The following is a 20622-nucleotide window of genomic DNA, read 5'->3' as shown; positions in this document are numbered from 1 at the left end:
AGCCTGCAACGTCATCGCCCCGTGCAGTGACGCCGGTACTGTGCGTCCCGCACGTGGCGGTGTTGACGGATGGAGGGTGATGGCGGCTGTGGTGGCGGCGGGGGTCGGCGGCGTAGCCCCGGCCCGGCGCTGGCGCTCCGTGGGGCGCTGATGGCCGCCAGCGGCGGCGGGAAGCTCTTGGCGGCGCCGTACAGGGAGCCCGGGTCAGTGCCGGGGCTTGGGGGGCCTCAGATCTGAGCAATAGAGGTCGGCCCGCTGCAACCCCCTGCAGGGGGTGGCGGGGCCTTCCCCCGTGGCAGCCGGGGGAGGTGGTGGGAGAGTGCAGGATGTTCCGATGCTACCGCTCAGGAAAGTCCTGCACGGCCAGGCGCAGGCCTTGGGGCGTTCCTCGGTAGACTTTGCTGTTACTGAAACGCCACTTCTGAGCTTTATAGTCTTGACGGTTTTCTGGCACGATTGTGCACCCACAGATGGGCAAATGCGTCGAGTTTGACGAAAGTAACTAGGTTGGAAGGCACCTTTAAGGTCATCAAGTCCAACCATTACCCCAGGACTGCCAAGACCACCACTGAACCGTGTCCCCTGTCCCTAAGGGCTTCACCTGTAGTTTTTAACTCCAGGGATGATGATTCCACCACTTCCCTGGAAAGCCTGTTCCAATGCCTGAGCACCCTGTCTATGAACAATTTTTCCTAATGCCCAGTCTAAACCTCTCCAATATGCAGAATATATGGTTACTTTGCCAGCAGTTCAGAATTTCTTTTTGGTGTGTGCGACCCAAGGTTTAAACTTCTGTTTCTGTAGCTCATTGGGAGCCCATTCGGCAGAGGTGGTACTTCTGCGTGTTGTGAAATAGGAAAATAATAATAGTGTGTTACAAAAGAGTTGGCGCTATTCATAGTTAAGCTCATCGTTGTTCTAGTTCCAGTGTTTTTAGTCTTGCTTTTCTGTTTGCAGTGATGATGGTCTCTTCGTGTTCGATTGTGTCAATGCAGAGAAGCCCACCTTAGGAAATCAAGGGTGAGAAAATCTGCTTAGGTAATCTGCTGTTTTCTTAGAGGGTGCATCTTCTTCTGAGATTATGTGATCATGATGAAATAATAACATAAGAGAGATGATAAAAATAAGATAATAAAAATAATGGTAATAATAGTAAGTTGATGAAATTATAAGATGAGAAAACAAATTAATGGAATGACTGCTCTATCAGGTGATGGTGTTTTTGCTAACCCTGGTGGATATATATATTATTTTTTTGTTTCTTTTCCATCCCAGAGGAGTGGCTACACCTTTTTCTTGTTTAGAGGAACACTAGTAGTTTAATCAATGATTCTGTATGGCTCTTCTCAATCAAGATAGCTATGGAAAAATGCTGCATTTTTTATTAGACCATCTAAGTTAGAAAAAAAACCCACAGATCTGTTACATAACTCATCCTTCAGGTCTGCTCTGTAAGTCATGAGATTTCAAACCCTGGGAAAAGTGTTTTTCTTGGTTTTAAATTCAACCACTGAACATTGTTTTACCTGTATCCAATTTCACTGTTTTCTCTGCAATTTGTGTACAGACTTGTTAGCATAAACCCTAGTGTTGGTTTTGTTTCATTGTTTATATTTTTAGGGAGTGTTGTTTGTTTGTTTGGTTTTCAGCAGGTAACAATACAGACTTAGTCTTTGTATCAGTTTCCTTTTTCTTGTTTTTTTTCTTTGCATTACTGTTCAAGTTGATCCAACATTTTAACCATAAAACTTTTATAGCTGTACTTTGTTCTTCATGCTCCTTCTTGGTGGTGTGACAGCAACCTTCTCTTCAGGATTTCAGTAACTCTCAGGTTGTGAACTGTGGTTCCTCTTCTCTCTATTAGGCAGGGTGGAAAACAGGCAGATAAAGGAAGTGATGACATCCTAGCTTTTGCCTTCTCTCCATCAGGAGATTATTTTGCCTTAACAGATGACAACAAACGTCTGATTCTGTTCCGTACGAAGCCTTCTTGGGAATGTGTTAGCATCAGGTAAGGAAGCAGGATGTTGCATGTCACTTTGTTACAGAGGTATGGCTGGTTAATTTAGAGTTATACAATAGTAGTACTTGCGATGTTGCCATTTGTTTTCAGTAAGCCTTTTTTTTTAGATTGTACTTCCTCAAACAAATTTAATGTTCTTGGGAATTCAAAGATATCTGTCGGAAAGTGATTCATGCTAATGCCCCACACCAGGAATGGAATTGCGTATGTTTATGTTGTTGGCCAAAGAAAGGATAGTCTCTTTTCTTGTTCTAAAACACAGTGTTTGCATTTTAAGACCTGAAATTTTACATAAGCCTCGTGAACATTAGGGTGGGCCTGTAGGAGTGATACTGACAAGTTTAATGAGTGCACTGTCCATTTCTGTTGATTCAGAGGAAGAGATGTTTTTGTGAGTTTGAGAAATCACTTAAAAGCACATCTTTAGAGATGCTGGCAATTGTTCTCCTTCAGTCTTTGAAGACAGTCTGTAGCTGTCCACTAGAGGTCCTCCAGTTTCAAGTTTTCTGCTGCTGCTTGTGACAATTGTCTGCAAAGTAAGAGGACCATGAAGGAGTTCCTGAGAAAGTGCCTCAGCATGTGGTGTCTCTGTTTCTGGTGATCTCTAACAAATGTGAGACCCTGGTTGCAAAAGAAAATGGAGTCTGTGTCAGCTTGGCTGTGTGAGGGGTGTATGATGGACCTTTGGTGGGTTAACCAATGTTGTAGTGAGTAAATAATCACTGACAAAACCAGAGAGAGCAAATTTCTGTTCATTCTGCTTTCTGTTTTCACTGCTGCTGTACATTATATGTCTTGCTCATAATACATGATTGGATAATTTGATATTTCAGTTTTCTGGTGAAAGATCAATCAGGACGACAGCTGCATTTTTGGGGAATGTCATTACCTCCTGTTAGGAAACTGGGAATACAGGCAAAAAAGTCTCTGCATGAAAAAAAGAATTCCAAAGTTGAGCTACGTAACTTGCATTGGTGTTTTGTGGCAAACTGTATAAAGGTTTTTGTGTAGTGCTTTTGTAGTCAGCTTCTTCCAGACAAGGAACTTCTGAATCTTTGTGCTTAATATTAAAGGCAGTACAGGGAACTTGGTGCAAGACTTTTTCTTGCTGGCAAGGTAACCTGTTTTAAAACTGTGCTGCCTGAGCCTGGAATGTGTCAGTAGGTATTCTTGTCTTATATGTTTTCTCTTTGGTCCTTTATAAACAGTCACTAAAAACTATTACAATTCTGTCTTCCTACCTGAAGGATAGTGTATTGTTCTGTTGCCTCCAGGCGGTCACCAAATTTCACAGTAGGTGAATAGAAATGTTCATTCCCTATGATTCCTGGTGTCTGCAGTCCTGTGTTAGCACATAAGACATAGAGGGGTTTGGAAAAGAGGTGTTATGGAAAGCAAAAAATAACAGTACTAACAGTAGCTGTTAAGTTGCAGAAGCATTCTTCAGACTAAGTGATTTAACCTTTTTTAAAACTTGTTTTCTAACATACGTGGTTCTTACATTTATCTGAAAAGTTGTAAGAGAACTGTTACCTGCTACACTGGCAACTGGAACTGTAAGATACTGGCAGGTGATGAGGGGAAGTCAGTGTTCAGGTTCAGGGCTCTGCTTGGACGAGGTATCCTGAGACTGTGGATGACTGACTGGATGCAGGGAGGAAGAAGAGCCTGTGAGGCTCATAAAGGAGGGCTTCCTTTTATGGTAAGAATTGTCAACTGGAGAAATAGTTTCAGCACAGTTTCTAGATGTCTTGCTGCAAAGGACTTACTAGGAGAACTGCTACATTGTCTTCTATTTTCTATGCATTTAACTTTTATTTTTATTGTGGAGAGTGCAAGAAAGTCTGCCTGCTTTCTGTAGAGTACTGGCAGGCTGCCTAGACAAAATGCTCAGTTGAGAAAGTACCTAAGCAAAGTGCAGGCATGCAGTTTTAATGGTCTCTCTTTTTTCTCCCACCCTCCCTGCTGTTTGCTAGGACATAGTTTAGTCATATAATAGGTCTCAAAAGGGCTGTTTTGGCCCATACCCTCCCTTAACATTATTCTCATTGCTGCCATTTCAAGAAACTTGCATTTGAGAGCTTTTTATCTCTTGGTCTGTTTAACTGGGTCCGAATCCAGACTTGTTGTAGGTGCCATCCTGTTCAAACTGTGCTGTTTTTCTTTCAGGTGTGTGACCAGGAGATGCACTTCCCTGGTTATTACAGCTGCAGAGGATAAGATTCTGGTTGCGGACAAGTCTGGTGACGTCTATTCTTACTCAATAGCAGAACCTCAAGCAGATGGAAAACTTGAGCTGGGTCACTTGTCTCTGCTACTGGATGTTGTAAGTATATGCGTCTGTGTAGCTAGTGTACAATTCTTCATTCTTGCTTGTGTTTGGATCTTTCATTGTTGCTCTTGTCCCAGATTTGGGAGCTCTTTATTCTATAAGTGAAGTATATGGTTTGGATTTCTTTGTACTGAGTTTGTGTTTGCAGAGTTTGATAAGGAAACAGGCTTACCAAAGGGTTATGTATTCTTGGAATGAGAGTGTTCAAAAAAGTCTTCATGGTGCAGTCACAGAAGACTTGGTGATGTGAATATGTGGGTATATGGGAATTCACGCAGTCTGTCATGTTGGTTGAGCTCTTCAATGTGGTAAGTTTGTTTTTAAAATGTAGTGGAACTTCCACCTGTACTGTTACAGCTTAGTGTCTTTCACTGGACATCGTAGTTGGTGTCGCTTGTCTTAGTAAATGAGAAAGTCACTATCATAATATTTGTACTTCCATTGTCGGTACAGAAGCCTGGCTTAATGTTTGCATGTGCCATTCAGAGTCAGAAGAAACAGAAATTTTACTGCTTACCTTTTTTTCTCCTGGTTAGGAAGAATTATATTAAAACAAGCATTGAACTACTGGCACCAAATCTCTCCTTCCATTCAACAGGCACTGAGTCCTGATGACCGATACATCTTAACTGCAGACAGAGATGAGAAGATCAGAATCAGCTTGGCAAAGGCTCCTTATTATATTGTGTCATTCTGTCTGGGGCACAGAGAGTAAGTTCGTTGTGTGCATAGGTTATTACTGCATGCAGCTCTTCACTGTGTGTCAGTGGATGAAATTATTGTCTCCTCAGATCATATTAAACAACAGCTACATCTCAGTTAGAATCATGGAATGGTTTGAGTTGGAAGGGACCTTTAATGGTCATCAGCCAACCCTCCTGCAATGAGCAGGGGCGTCTTCAGCTAGATCAGGTTGCTCAGAGCCACATCCACCCTGGCCTTGAATGTTTCCAGGAATGGGGCATGTGCCACCTTTCTGGGCAACCTTCCAGTGTTTCACCACCTTCATTATAAAAAATGTCTTTCTTGTATCTAGTCTGAATCTGCTCAGACAGGTCCATGTCTTGTATTAAGGACTCTAGACCTGAATACATTAATCCCCACCTGGATTACTGTATCCGGTAATCTACTGTACTGGGGATTACTGTATCCAGTAATTTCTACTCAGCAGAGCAGGTGCGCAGATTACCTCCCTTGACCTGCTGGCCATAAGAGACTCCAGAGCCTGGAGATCGTTAGTTCAGGATAAAGCCTACCTTCAGTCTTAGGAAGGGAAATCTTAGGAAGTATTTAGGATTTGAGCAGACACTAATAGCATCTCAATGCTGAGGTATGACTTGGAGGTTCTGTGGTGATACAATTAAACCACATCTGTATTGATAGGAAAGATAGAGCACTCTTTCTGCCTGGACATGAGACTGCAGGGAGCTGGGGGCTGCAGAATGGTCCCATGAAGTAGATTCAAGGAATCGTGCTTTTTAGTGTGGTGTTTTTCTTGAGATTGGTTCTATTGCTATGGGCAAGAACTCAAAGGCAAGTAGAAGGATTTGTGGAAGGTGGATCATAGGGGTATCCCTGTAGAAATACAATGTGCTGCTGTGTTGTCAAGTCTAATAAAATGCATGGTTCACTCTGGATAGAGTGGGAAGGATGATCTGTTCTTTCTTCTCCATCTTCAAGTGAAGGTCCTTCCATTAGGCATGACCCTGCACAGGGTGGAGAATGTACCTAATTCTGCTTGTGGTGCTGCTGAGTTACTTGGGGATAAAAACACTCTTCTAGGCATATTTTCCATAAGATGATGCAACATGGTGCAGTCCACTCACTGTATTGGAAACAGGAGTGAAAGAAAGCCAGTGTGTCTGGGGAACTTGAGATATGGGTAGCAACCTATCTAAACTTGCCCACCAAGGTGTTTTAATAAAGCATTTAGGATACAAATTCATTTGGAGTGTCAGTCTGATTTTAATAAGATCATTTTGTAGTCTAACCTGCAGAACTGGCGTAGTTTAAAAGCAAGAGACTAATGTTGAAGACATAAATAGTCTTTGATCATGTCAGCTTTGTACGGGTCATCATTTTTTTTTTAAAACCATCCGTTATGTTTTTAAAAGCCAACATGATGCTGGGTTACATCACCATCAGAGATAAAGATGTCATTATCCCACTCTGCATTTATAAGGCTGCATCTGGAATACTGTGTCCAGTTTTGGTCTCCACTTGGACCCTGCTTTAGACAGGCTGGAGAGGGTCCAGAGAAGGGCTACAGAGATGATTAAAGGACCGGGAAGCCTGCATATGAGGAAAGGCTGAGAAAACTGGGTTTGTTCAGCCTTGTGAGAAAACGGCTCAGGGAAGACCTTACCACCATGTACCAGTACTTAAAGGGTGGCTACAAAGAAGATAGAGACTCCTTTTTTACAAATATTCACATAGAAAAGAGAAAGGGGAACATGCTACCTGAGTAAATCTGTCTCCAGTGGCAATGTTCTCAGGCAGGAGGAAGTCAGGAGAATTCCTTGAAGGCAGGTGGAGAAATACTAAGTAGAAAGTCAGTAGAACGTGTAGTATATATGCATTGTATTAAGTACTGTAGACACATTCTTGCTTCCTCATTAGCTTGATGTGAAGAATCTGTTTATTATAAGGTTATCTTTGAAATTGATGTTTTCATTTACTGTGTGTATTTAAAGACCAGAGTGTCATGCAAGAGATTTCAGCTTTTGACTGCTTTCCCTTTAGGTTTGTAAGCAAAATACTTGTAATACCCAACTATCCTGATCTGCTGTTGTCAGCTTCTGGGGTATGTATGGCGGTTTCTTCAAAAAAGTATTTTTCTTGAAAGTTTAGACTTTAAAACCATTGTTTGCTTGTGTTTCCCCTAGTTCCTTGGGGTACTTGGAATAATCTCTCTGATTTAAAGCATGACCTCTTTCCTCTCCCTTTCTCAGCTTTCTGTTCAGTGTTAAACATTCTATTGGTAGATAATATAAGAGCCATTTACTGTGCTTATAGCAAGGCTAGCTTCATAAGATCTTTGGAATGGAGAAATCACAAAGTCCTCAGTATTTCTTCATCATCAATTCTTGCTTTGAAGCACAAGCTTTAATCACTGGATATTAAAGAACTTTGAAGTGAATAGGTATTACTGCCATGATGAGTGTCTTGAGAATGAATGGCCTTAGATTTTTTTAGAGCTTTTTTAAGATGATGAAGTTGTTCCCTTTAAACCCTCCCACTTGTTTTCCTTTGTGGGACTTGCTCCGAATTACGTTCTTGCCGATATGTTCTCATAGTGCATCCGTGTTGCGTAGAGATTGCAGCGTAGTGCTACACAATGCTTGGATGAGGACTGAAAAAGGGTTTCCTGCCCTTCCTCCCTCTCCCCAGCTCTTTTCTTAAATTGATGGCATTCTGCTGTCATGCCAGACCTGTACAGAGTAGGTGGAGTTGGTCTAAAAGAAGGGAAACAATGTGCTGTTTTCTCAGACTACCAAAACTGCATAGGAAACAATGTTTCTGTGAAGATGTGAAGTTTGCAGTAATTCTTAGCATTTGGCTTCAGCTGCTGCTCTTGCTATCCTATGGCTCTTGTCTCTTGTTCTTCTGTGATTCTGTGATAATTCTTTAAACAACTCTAGCATTAGTGCTGTGTATGGCTGTATTTATTCTTAGAAAATGCTCTTTGAGGGCTCTTATTCCAGAGAGGTGTTTAACTTCTTTCCAGCAGATTACTAAATCAAATGAGATTTGGGTGATAAGAAGAGTAAGGGCAGAGAAGGGCAATCTGGAAGAATTGCCATTAAAATGCTGAGCACATGTATTGCTTTGCTATTTGAGACAGACTTAAAATGCACTCCTCCAGCTACGCAATTTCCACTTCAAAAAGAGTATTAAAGTTAGCATGATTGAATAATTTAGAATAGAGGGGGATAATTATGTTAATTAAAATGCTTTATCTGGAATTTGAGGTCTTAATGTGGGAAGCTGCTCAGGGAAATAGGATGTAGCTGAAGGCCACAAGTAGCCTCTCTCTGCCTGAGGTGATGTTAGTAATATGCTTGTGTCCCCCTTCCATCTGTCCAGGATTCAACTCTGAGACTCTGGGAGTACAAAAGCGGTGAAGAAGTGTATTGCTGTCATCTAAGTAGCATCTGTGGGGCTGAGGCAGCCAAAACTGACCAGGTATGCCCTGCTGTCCTCCTGGTTTGTGTGGCTCCTAAATGTGTTTGTTACATTTTGTTAGGAGTGCCTCTTCTCTGGCAGTGGGTTTGGAAATTATGTGAGACCTAGCAACCCAGTAACCTGGGATTTCAGGAGAGGAAGAAGGTCCTTGAAATCCGTTCCTGTGACTTGTGTGCATTTCTGACAAGTGCCAAGTGGTGACCAAAAGCAGTTGTTTGTAATTCTTCCCAAATACTCTGCACACTGGACAAAGCTTCACTTGGAAAATTTTTCCAAAACCACTGGTACTTTAGTCTCTTACCTAGAAAATACCTTGTAACAGTGGAAAGATCTAAAGATTCACACAATTAAAAAAACAATAAACAAAAAACGCAACAGAAAACAAAACCGGCAAACCCACAACAGAATTTCAAGTGTTAACCTTGTAATTTATCTGGGCAAAAAGAAGTTTTGTAACATTTGTAACCAGTCACCGACAGTGGTACTGCCCTGTGGAGACAAAGCACTGGGCTTCTTCCTTTGGGTTGTTCTGAAGCTGGGCAGTGTCCAAAATTAATATGAGCTCTGTGAAAACTGAACACTCTTCTTAGTTCTTCTTAGCGTGCAGCCTGGACATGAGTGGTATCATACAGCCTTGGGGGTGCTACTGTGATTTGGGATGCTAATCTAATGTGAACAGTGGTTCTGGTAGTATTCGATCTTTGGTTTTGTTCTTTCTTGTCACATGAGCTGGCATACGACCCTATTAGCAGTGAAACAAACAGCATTCATTCTTGTCCCAAGGAACAAGCCCCTAGGGACAGACCTGACAATTCCAGCATTTTTTTTCTATGCAGAAGACATCAGCAAGTTGTTCTTTTTGGGAGTAATAATGTGCAACTTCTGTCTGTACGTCTGCCCAGAAAGGCAGCTGCTGCTTATGTTACAGCATTCAAAATGGGAATCTTAGTTGAGGCCTAGAGTTACTGTTAGCAGGAACTCAAGTTAATATCTATATGGACAATTTAACCTGCTCCTGAAGTTGAAAGTATATTTTAAAGCACACCTCTTTCATGAGGGGTCTCTGTCTCAGATGTGCTTTAAAGCATATCAGCTTGAGCCTGGTGCTTTAAACCTTTGAAGTAGGTACTGCTACTGTTTTTCACAAGCAAAAAATGGGGCGTACCAAATTGGGAGACAAGCCCATATAGCTGGTATCCTCTTACATTCTTGGTGCAGCAGGGTTTGAATGGGGAGTATGAAGATTGAGGCAAGCCTACAAAATTACGTCTGGAAATAAGCAGCTTGGGGAGTTTCAAAGCCAAAGTGTTTTATCTTTGTGTTCAAAAGTAGCTAATGAGACTGCTTTGTTGAAACAATGTGGTTTGATAACCACTAAATCCATGTCTGAAGTAATGTTGCAAGGCATTTCTCTTGGAGGGAAAAATGGTTTTATGTTAAAATACTTTGACTTCTAGCTTTATTGGATCATCAAGGACTAGTAAGGATCTAGCTGTGAAATGGGGAATCCTAATATTAATTTTAAAAATGCTACTTGTTGCTTAGACTAGCTTAGCATTTAGTGAGATAGCTTGCATGTAAATTAAGTGCTTGATCTCACACTGAATCCTAACTCCATTGTTTACAACTCTGTAAAAAATAATATTAAACTATATAATAAACCTCAAATGTAGCATTGGATAAACTAACAGAGGTTAGAGGAAAAAAAACCCCACCTTGTTGCTGCAAGCAGGAATTGATTTAAAAATAATCTCCACCTCTCTAAGAATGTTCTTGAAGACTTCTGAATGTAGTTTAGTAATACTTGCCTTGTCTCTTAAGACACTTGATAAGGTGCCTTCCATAGGATACTCTTTATGATGGAGTCTTTCATAGAAATTTTGAGTGCTTTTTGACTGTTTGAGAGTCGCTGTTTAGCATCTTTACCTTGGTGTGAGTAAGCAATGACAGAAGGGGAAAAGCCATAACTATGAGTTAATAAATATAACACAGCAGTTAATAAATTGTGTTCCTGCAGTGTTTTGCAGTTCTTCTATCCACTGTCGTATGCCTCTCCTAACAGTGGAAGCCTCAGGCTTGCCTGTTGCTTTAATCTACAAAATTCTGCTAATTGCCTACTCTTACAAACATTCCAAAATCTGTCTCTGATCACGCTAAATTTGCATGATGCTTGAGTGGTGCAGGAGACTCGTTGGCCTCTAGAATTTGTACATACTTGGAACAGTGATCAGGCATCATGTCCCAGCAATTACAGATAGATAAATGACAGATTTAAACCTTAATGTGGTGCATTGCCACCTTTGTGTTGTATTGCTACACAGCTGTGAATATGTACTTTCCCTATGATCAACAGGACCAAAGGGGAAAGACCTGTGTTTTGCTGGCATCGCAGTTCTAGAAATGCCAGAGATGACGTCTGGTGTTAGTATTCAGTCATGCTACACATCCAGGTGTATCAAAGATCATCTTCACAATCTAGAGTGACATTTTTATACTGAATTTAAGTGAACAATCTCTTGAGTCAGCGCTTTTTAGGTTGCAATTAGCATGCTGTCTGCGAATGACTGGCAACCAGAGATGAGATGGGGATTAAAGTGGTTTTTCTTTTCTTTTGCTTTGCGTTTCATTTTTACCATTGATAACTGCTGTGAATGCAGTGAAGCTTGAAACACAACTTGAAGCACAATGATAATGGAATCACCAGTAATGGTGTGTCAAGTGTACACATAAACGTGGGTTATTTTGCTTGGCAGATGATGAATATATGTCTGTTTGGGGAACACAGAAGTATTTTTAAGCAGTGTAGCAGTGCTTTCAGTTGATGGATTGCAGATCCTCGGTTCATTTTCCCACTAGAATGGGAGTAATTCTCTAAATTCATAGTGCTATATTTTTCCCACTTTGGAGCTTTCACCTCATGCAGTCCTCTTGACAGCAGAAGTTTGTTTAAAGTCCAGAACATGAATTGCACAACTCTACCCCAGTAGTCCAGTACATTAATTTTTCATAGGGTCACCCCTTCTCACAGTTGATATCAGAAGTTAATTTTAATGTGTTGGCAGGCTGATAAGTGTCATATAAATGCTGAATAAGTTCAGAGAGTATCAAGTGAACTGTTTATCTGTTTATCACAGACAGCTCTTACAGCTTTTCTTGAAGTTAACTGATTTCATAGGCTTGTCCTTGAACAAGATACTGCTCTGGGGCTTGCATTCACTGTGCTTATAGTTGACTTACCCACACATGGAAAGGAAAGAGCTTGCAAAGAAGACGCCCTTTCTTGTCTCTGTCCAGCTGTGAATAGCACTTGGTTCAAATCAAGAAAGCTTCCTCCTCCCTCCCCCAGTGAGGGTGGAGGAGAGCTGCTGTGTACCTCAAGTTCACAGAACCCGTTGTCTCTCTGACAAAGCACTCAGCTGTGTAGGTGGGCTCTTCCCATCACTGCATTTACCCTGCGTGTTTGTCATGACACAGACAGAGAGGCAGAGCTTTGTTATCAGAAATAATTGCCTCAGGTTTTAGGTTTGTATATATTTATCTTGGCTTGTTCCCTTAAATGCCTAAAGAACCCACTGGTGGTTTACAGTAAGAGCTGTCACTTCTACTCATAATGCTGTGGGGTAAATGGCTCCATAGTGCAGTAGCTACATTTAGATGTATTATTACAGTTAGATGAATTATCTACAGAAAGCCTTTCTGATTCAGCCCACTTATCCTACCTGGTGTTCGGAACTGTAAGCATTTTTTTATGTCTGTGTGAAACAGGGGTCCTGGGTCCTTATGCTAAATATGGATTAACAACTTACTGTTTCTGCAGAGTAGCAAGAGACTAGACCCATGTGTTTCCCAAGAGCTCTGAAACATCACCCTTTTAATAAAGTTTTTCATAAAGGGCTCCTCTTCTGTCCAAACAGGCAGTCAAGCACGTGAGTCTGTGCATGCTGCTATTCTTGCTTAAGATAGTATGTCACAATGGATTTTGTATTTTTTTCTCATGGTATGATATAAATATAGATGAAAATTAGAGTTCCACAGTGCATATTTATAGTTACACAGCTATATTTATGCCATTAATTAACTAACTTTTCTGCAGTTGGTTTATCTTTTAGTAGTATCATGTACTGTTGACAAAATAGCTTCTGGTATTAAATTTGCTGACTTGAATTTTGGGAGCTGTACAGCTTGTTTTGCTTTCCTACATTAATTGCAACATTCCAAACAGCCTGACAATGCCTCTGTGTCAGCTGGCAGCTCAAAGGGTAAAATCCCATGTTTACTCCCAAACTCAGCTTAAGCTGATGAAACAGAAGTTCTGTTCTGTATAGTGACCAGTGTTGCATTAGGGAAAGAGGTGAGGGCTCGAGAGGGACTTGAGGATGCATCTGAATTCTGCCAGCAGAGCATCAAGATGATGTATTTTCCCTGCCCTGTAGGGAATAACTACGTCTCTAGTGGGAGCATTATACTAATCAGAAGCAGTGATTATCACTGCTTCTAAAATATACTTGAGAACCAGCCTTTTGCCTTTGCAGTTTTGTCTTTCACATTATATAACAGACACTTTTGTAAAAGCACCCTAGGGCATCTTCTTGCAGTTTCCCTGCTCCTCCCAAGTTCTTCCCACTCAAGGAGCCTCAAATCAGTTACAGAATATTTCAAGTAGTATGGTTCATGCAGCAAAGATTTTTCTCTAATTCTCTCCCAGACAGATAAAACAAGATATCTTCTAAATTGGGAGTGTGGTGCCAGTATTTTTTTACTGTTGTTGTGTGAGGGATTTTTTTGTGGGTTTTGTTTTTTTGTTTGTTTGTTTTTTAATGAGGAAAATGGCCTCTGGCAGTCTTGTGTTGTTCTTCAGAACATGTTTTCTGTTAAGTGGTGTGGCTTCACCCAGACACATGTTGAAAAAGGAGAGAGTGCAGCAAGGATATTAGCTATGCATCACTATCTCCTTTTTTTTTAAAGCAGCTAATGGCTTATGTTTATAGTTTCTAAGTTGCTAGTGTGGTATCCTGGCTGAGCAGGCTCAGTGTTGATGGTTTGCCATTAGCATTGCAGGAGAGGATGTTTGAGGGTAGCATACTTTTTGTTCAACTGTTCGCTTATCCACTAAGAGTACTTCACTAAAACCTTTACATTTGACCTCTGTTTGGATGGCTGTGAAGGGAGAAGTATGGAAAACTTAATAAAGCAGTAAACACTGGTACAAAAATATACTTGACTGTAGTTTAAAGGTAATTATGTTGCTTTACTTGCTGTAAATTAATACATCTGATAAATTTTAAAGGCCAAGACATGAAATGGAATGTGAATTTTCTGCCCATGAATGGTCTTAACTTACAAGGATGTTTCTTTTTCTTTTCCTAATAGAAATACACTGTGTCAAGAATAACCTACTGCTGTCAAGGTGGTTTTGTTGCTATTCTATTTGACTGGTAAGAATAAATGAAATAGTGGGTCAGATTGTTGCAGCTTCCTGCAAAGGCAAGAGCAGCTTTCCCTGTTGGCTGCTCTAACTCTCCCTTAGCCTGCAGTACTTGGTACTGTGGATCTTCAGGCATCCCAGGCGTGTCTCTGAGTCCTCACTGTACTTGGTCTGAGTTCAGAGGTGAGTGCAAGGGTTACCCTTTCCTTCACAGGAGGAAATGCAAGGCTAGGATGCGTCTGAGCCCTGGTTTCTGCTCAGGATGTCTCCCTAAATTGCTGTGCTTGACCCGTGTGTTTTGTGTCCTGTTTTGTTCAGGGTGCTGTGGTGATGCAGTGGCCAAAACTCTACTACTATATTCTGCTCCCATAAATGGGATTGGCCATTCTGTTTAAAACCTCAACATTGCTTCAGTTTAAAACTGGGGGGGGGTGTCTACACTGACTTTTGGGTTCAAATGTATGTGTTATGTAAGGAGAGAGTGCTCAGGAGCTGAAGGGTTTAAGCTGGCGGGGAAATGTCTTGCAGGGATGGACAAGCCCTTTTCACCTTTCCACAGCATCTTAAGCCTGCCAAGGAAGCTGTTCTTCCTGACAAAGCTTGCCAAAAGGAAAGGGAGCAATTGCCAGAGCTGCCTGTACAATGACATTGGCAAGCTGTCCCCTCAGTGGATTTGCTCTTTGCTAGAGCAAGGAGCTTAAGTTGCTTCCCTTCTGCATGGGCATACAAACTGTCCCTGGAAGGGGAAGCCATGTCAGCTGAGGTCTATGCCAATGTCACTTGACCCAGGGGCCTCGCCATCCTCTGCGTCAGGCTTTTATTTCCAGCTTCATGGCTCAGCGTTTCTAAACAGTGCTGTCATGTGGACCTGGTAAAACACATGGGAGAGGGCTGAGCTGTTCTGCCTTGGCACACTGGGGACTTGTCTGAGGGAGACAGGAAACTGTATATAGGGGCTGTGCCTGCTAGAGGAATGAGTGCTGAGGGGAGAGATAGAGATAAGTGCATGGCTGTTCTTCATCCATGTCAAGGTTTCCTGTCCCTCTCATTCTCTCCTCCCTTCCCGGGCATGCAGTTCCTTTACTTTTCCTTTGTTATGGCTAGTGCTCAGCTACATATTCCTTCAAGTAGGCCTCCTGTGTAGGCTGCTGTGCCCATGATGCAGCATTCCTTATATAAATCCTTAGTAAACCATATGAAATTCCCTTTACTACTTTTTTTTTTTTTCAAAAAAGAGTTGACTGCTTTTTCATTCATATAACACTTGAAAATACATTTGATGTGTTAGGTATTTACAGCTTCTGCTTAAAATATGTAAGCAAACTGCACTTGAAGTGCTTGGGTTTCAATTCCTAATGTCCTTGCTTCAGCTCTGTTTGGAATTAGAGTGGGTGTTTGTAGTTTGCTGTACAAGTAATGGCTGTAGGTGGATTCAGTAATAATGGTAATTAAGTTTTTCCTTTCGAAAGTATTCCCACAGTCTGCGTCTTTCAGCTTGATGCCGTTGCCAAGCAGCTAGTTTACAAGCAGCAAATGTCTTTGAAGCATAAAGGTTGGGACATTGCATTTGAGGAAACAGGAGAGCTATGGATGTTGCTGGAAGACAGTGAAGCTCCTCTTCAATTGTACAGACCATGTGATGGACAGTGGAAGGTGCATACTTTTTTTATGCTAACGTCCTGAATGTTTTGTGTTGTCTTGAAGCCATAACAAAAACGGAATAAACTATGTTCTGTGAAAGCTAAGTGGCACACTTCTCTGTGTCTTGAGATGGACTAAAAGTCATAGATACACATCTCATTCTACTTCTCTTCTGCATATAATGCAAAGCTGCTGAGGGCTTGTTACAAATACTGGTCTCTTCTCTGGTAAAGCTGACATCTGGTGTAGCAGGATCAAGTAGAGCAGTTGTCAGCCACTGTATTCTGCACTTTCAGCCATTACTTGTGCTTTCTGTGTGCTACACCTGCGTATTTAAAGAAAACCCCACAAAACCCAGAATCCCTTTGTGGTTTGCTTAGGAATGCTTTCCACACAGCATTCCCTATGCCTTCCTTCATAGGGGACAAGGCATTCTGGGACCATTAAGGGGATTCTTTTTTCACTGAGAACAGGGAGTTGGAATTGAGGGATGTGCTGTCAAGTTCTCTGTAATAGCCTATTCAACAACTGGAAGCTCATTTTTTAGCTTTAGTCCCTAGCTAATTAGGGTATAGTTGTGAAGTGGTTTCAAATGAACCTTCTAAGTATGTTTTTTGACCATTATGTGTTCCTTGTGGTATTCCTTTTCCTCATAGAGTAGTAAGTGGGAATCCATTTTCTTTTCCTTCAAGCTGGAAAGCTTCCTCAGCAGGACACATGTCCTCAGACTGTGACTTACTATTGCAGTCCTGGAAAAAAGGAGCCCAAAAGAGATCTTGGAGGGTTTATGCTCGCTTTCTTTTTCACTGTACTCTGAGAGCTGCATTTTCAGTGTGTTGTGAAACATGGGATTGCATGATATTTTGGGAATAATAAACAGTGTCCCTTCTTTTCCCAGGCTGTAACTGATGACAAGGGATTACAGAAGATGACAAAATATTTTAAAGACAACTGGGCAGTGTTTGAAGGTGAGAAATTTTGCCTAAAGGCCCAGGAAATGCAATTTTTACAGCTAAAGCATAAAACTTAGGAGCAAGATAAGAGTTCAGGTCAGTTCAGGTGGCTGTTGAAGTCAGCCTTTCAGTTTTCTCAGTTTCAAGCTCTGTCTGGTATAGAGGTCTGTGCAGATCATGAAGTGTGTTCAGGTTACTGTTATCAAAGACGATGTAGGTATTTAGATCTGAATTGTAGCATTATAAATGTTTTGCAAAGAGAACTTATCACAGGGATGTATGTAAACACCCTATGACAGAGCAGCTGGAGTCTGTCTTACTGCTGTAATATCAAATATTGTTGTTTGTCATCTTGTCCTTACCTGGCAAGACACTTTATCAGAAGTACAGGGGAGATAGAATGGAATAGCCATGGGAGGAGCAGCTTTCCTGTAAAGATGGGCCATTTGGGTCCAACTTGGCAAGGCAGATTGTGTGGAATTTGCTGTAGCTGGAGGGTGTGACCCTGGATGGTATCACAGATGAAATTGCTTGGTATCAGGGTTCATTCATTTTGTTCTTGATTTCTGCCCCACCTCCAGTCTCTGGCAGAAAAATACTAGTTCAGAAGCAGCCTATGGTTCTAGGGGGTTTTGTATTAAAAAGAAAACCAAAACAAAACAGCACCTAACTTTATTTAGAAGCTGAAATTATGGCAGTGGTGGCTGCAGGGTAGAGAAAGGTTGCAGCATGTGCTAGTGAATGTCTCGTTATGTATTGAGAGTTGATTAATTGACATTTCTTTCCTGTACTTTGCTAGGAGACTAAGAACCTTCCTTTAAAAAAGGTGTTACAGCCCCCATTGGTTCTGTGGTCTTTTCTTTCTGGTCATATGTAAAGATAGAAGAGTTGCAGGAATTTGTAGTCCAATGTAAAGTCTCCTTAGTATTTAGTATTGGATGGTTTAGGGGGTAGCTGTCATTAAGTTGTCATTTAGTTGGTATAGTCTTTGAAATCTAAGAGGAAGTCAGGTATTGCTTTGGAAGGGAGACTGTTTGCATGTAGATGTTGCAGTCGTGGTAGTTACAGCCAGGCAGATAATCAGAAGTATAAGGTCTTGAGTGAAAATGAGACCTTGTACTTACAACAAAGAGGTAAAAAGAGCAGGCGGGGGGGGAAAGGTTCTGAGTGCAATGAGGCAGTGTAGCAAATTGCCATGAAACGTGGTAGCTGGCTACATCTGCAGCTGGGAAAGGGAGACTACTGCTCAGATGACAGTGTCTATTCTTAGGTAGTAAGGGGGGGCTCATTTGATGAGCACTTATTCCACTGCATAGTTAGTGCTTGAAAAGGTAGCTACTCATTTTAAAAAAGGGGATCATTATATTGTTTAACCTAGTCTTAATGCCTGCATATAGTCCTTTTATAAACTTGTTTCACCTGATTGCTGGTTCTGTAGGATTTATGACACATAGGTCAGTCTTGAAGTACTTGTTGAACAGTTTGAGATTCTCTAATAACTGATGTCAGAAAAAGATGGAGCAAGATTTAGTGCAGACTGTTCAAAGAGGAGTGGCATGGATGTTCAAACTGACAGCACACAATTTATTCCAGGGCCAAAAGCCAACAACGAAATTGGTTACATAAGACCTTCAAAAGTCAAAGCGTGCCCTTTGCTGTGCTCCAGCAAGGGAAAGTTGTTTTGTTTGTCTACCAAGAAACAGGGGATGCTGCATGTACATTACTGTCGAGTAGCACACCAGCTTCAGGACCGAACCCTGGCAAATACTGGATTTCCTTCCATTTATCCTTTAACATCAAGAACTTTGGGAAGTGGGAAAATGTAGGAATACAGAGAGACCTAGAGATCGCTGACTTTGTCAGATAGCATTTAGAAATTTGGATGTAGCCAGCTAGTCCAGTTCTCTGTTCTCTGCAGAAATAGTCTGATTGGGGTATTTAAATAGCGGTTAGCTCCCTGTTAAACTTGTCTAAACTTACAGTGTTGGAAATGGTATGATGAATATTATGCTGAATTCACGGAAGGTGTAACAAAACTGGGAGTGAATGCATATGTACTGTAGAACATCACTATTTGAATTCTATGTCTTTGGGTTTCTTTTAAGTTAATATTCATGGAGAGAAGTCTAGGAGAGAAGCACAGTTAGGTAGCATACACCTTTGCAGTGCTTGTATCCTGGGGAACAACTCAGTGGGATGTCTAACAATAAGATGCAACAGCAGTTGTTTTAAAAACAGAAATCTTGAAGTCTGCAGATGTCCTACGTGTAAGGATAGCTGTGTGCACTCATTGCGTCAGTGTCAGGTGCTTGCCTGTGTATGAATTTTATAGCCAAAAAGTGAAGGTTATGCTTGAGTCTGTGGATGCTAAAGAGAAGCTTACCAACACAACCAGGCTTACACAGTGTAAATGCTGGTATTTAAGGAACTGGATAGGACCACAGTAAATGAGTTGAAATGCTACTATCCATAATTTCAGTACAGGAAGTAGCTGATGAGACAGTTAAGGGAATCAACACTCGTCTTGTGTTCTTGCTTTGCCCGGTTGTAGGTTTTGTTGGTGCAGAGAGCTACTACAGCAATCTCTACAAGGCTTCATTTGAGGACATGGACACTTACCTACAGAAGAAGGAGGAAAAGTTACAGCAGAAGAAAAAGAAAAGGCAGGATCTGCAACATGGTGCAAATGGACAAACAAAAAAGATGAAGACTGAAGAATCATCACTATGATACTCTTTGTTGGCTTACAACTTTTGCCATACTGAAAGGAACTGATCCGACTGCAGACTGTTTTTAAATGTAAGATGAATTACGGAAGAAGACTGGTTTAACCTTTTATTCAGGTTTGGGTTTTCAGTTGGCCTGTTAGGCCAATATCCTGCTTGCAGCAGATAATGCATTTACGATATGCCTAAGCTTCTAGCAGCATGCAGGTGTTAGCGCTTCAGTTCTAGGAATCTCTAATGCATGATATATAAATCCTTGAGATAGTATTTTCCTTGAAACAGGATTTTCTTTTTGCCTACTGTGTTCAGGCTTTCTTCTTCAGGTGGAATTATGCTGATTAAAGTTGATGTGATTTTTTTGTTTGTTTGTTTGCTTGCTTTTCCTTTTAAGCTATTTAAAAGGCCTATTAGTTAATGTAACTAACTTGGTGTACTTGGCTATGGGAAAGGGAATGTAGGAAAAATTCTTGCTGTATAAGAAAGGTTTTAGCTGAGACATCATCTCTGTTTTTACCCTTTACCTTCCTTTTATATGGTAGGGATTCTGTCTAGCTTCTAATTGATCGCTTTTTACTTATGGCATATTTCTATAGGAGGAAGTGTGAAAATAGATTTTTATATCCCAGAAAGTAAAATGTGTTTGTCAACTTTGTGTTACTGGAACGTCTTTCTGTTGCAGTATGATCCTAGTGTGTCTGTGAAAATTATTTGAGAGACCTGTGAGCAAAACTTGGACTGCATTCTGCTTTTTTTCATGTTGCAGTTACCCAAGAAATACATCTTTTTATCAGTAGGCGCCTTATCGGATCACTTGTTGCTTCATCACAGGGCAGAAGATATGCTTTCATCTACCAGGTGGCATCATGTTTATATGGAATATAATGTACTTCATAAAACCAGGTCTAGGAATCTGTACAATCCATTAAAAGTACTCAGAATTAACCTATGAACCATGAGTAGTTCTCTGGGTCTCTTTACAGCTGTCCTCTGTGGAGTATCTGGACACTTAAACATTCTGTACTCAAATTTTAGGTACTCTAGAAGGCATTGCTGAGATGTAACTCGTTTTGAGAACATCAGGTGTTCAGCAGTGAAACGGAACTTGCTGTTTATGTCCACTCAAAATTGCAGTCTTGTCCTTATTGTGCGTCTCAGAGGCCACGAGTCTTTTTCATGCTGTAGGATGTCGCATGGATTTTCATATTCCTTCTGTTTGGAAGCACCCCCTTGAGATTAGAGTGTTAAGTGCGTTAGTACAAAGCCAGTGCTTCAGCTCTAGGGTATGATTTTGGTAATTCATTCTAAATAAAGAACCTGCCTCGGCAAAGCTCTCTTTG

At 41.2% G+C, this 20622-nt stretch overlaps 1 protein-coding gene across 1 annotated transcript; it reads left to right on the top strand.

Moving 5' to 3' along the window:
* The first annotated feature begins 49 nt into the window (after positions 1-49).
* WDR4 (WD repeat domain 4) lies at positions 50-19932 on the top strand. The gene is made up of 11 exons (XM_061359244.1): positions 50-203; positions 958-1020; positions 1865-2011; positions 4193-4349; positions 4954-5066; positions 7098-7158; positions 8442-8540; positions 13911-13975; positions 15435-15618; positions 16505-16574; positions 19111-19932. The coding sequence occupies exons 1-11, from the start codon at positions 70-72 to the stop codon at positions 19287-19289; spliced, it is 1272 nt and encodes a 423-aa protein (XP_061215228.1). The 5' UTR covers positions 50-69; the 3' UTR covers positions 19290-19932.
* Positions 19933-20622: the final 690 nt, after the last annotated feature.

Source organism: Neopsephotus bourkii, unplaced genomic scaffold (genome assembly GCF_033783945.1).
Source record: "Neopsephotus bourkii isolate Nb327-2 ecotype Australia unplaced genomic scaffold, CSIRO-AGI_Nbou_v1 NB_962, whole genome shotgun sequence".
Taxonomy (NCBI): domain Eukaryota; kingdom Metazoa; phylum Chordata; class Aves; order Psittaciformes; family Psittacidae; genus Neopsephotus; species Neopsephotus bourkii.
This window is presented reverse-complemented; position numbering and strand designations above follow the sequence as displayed.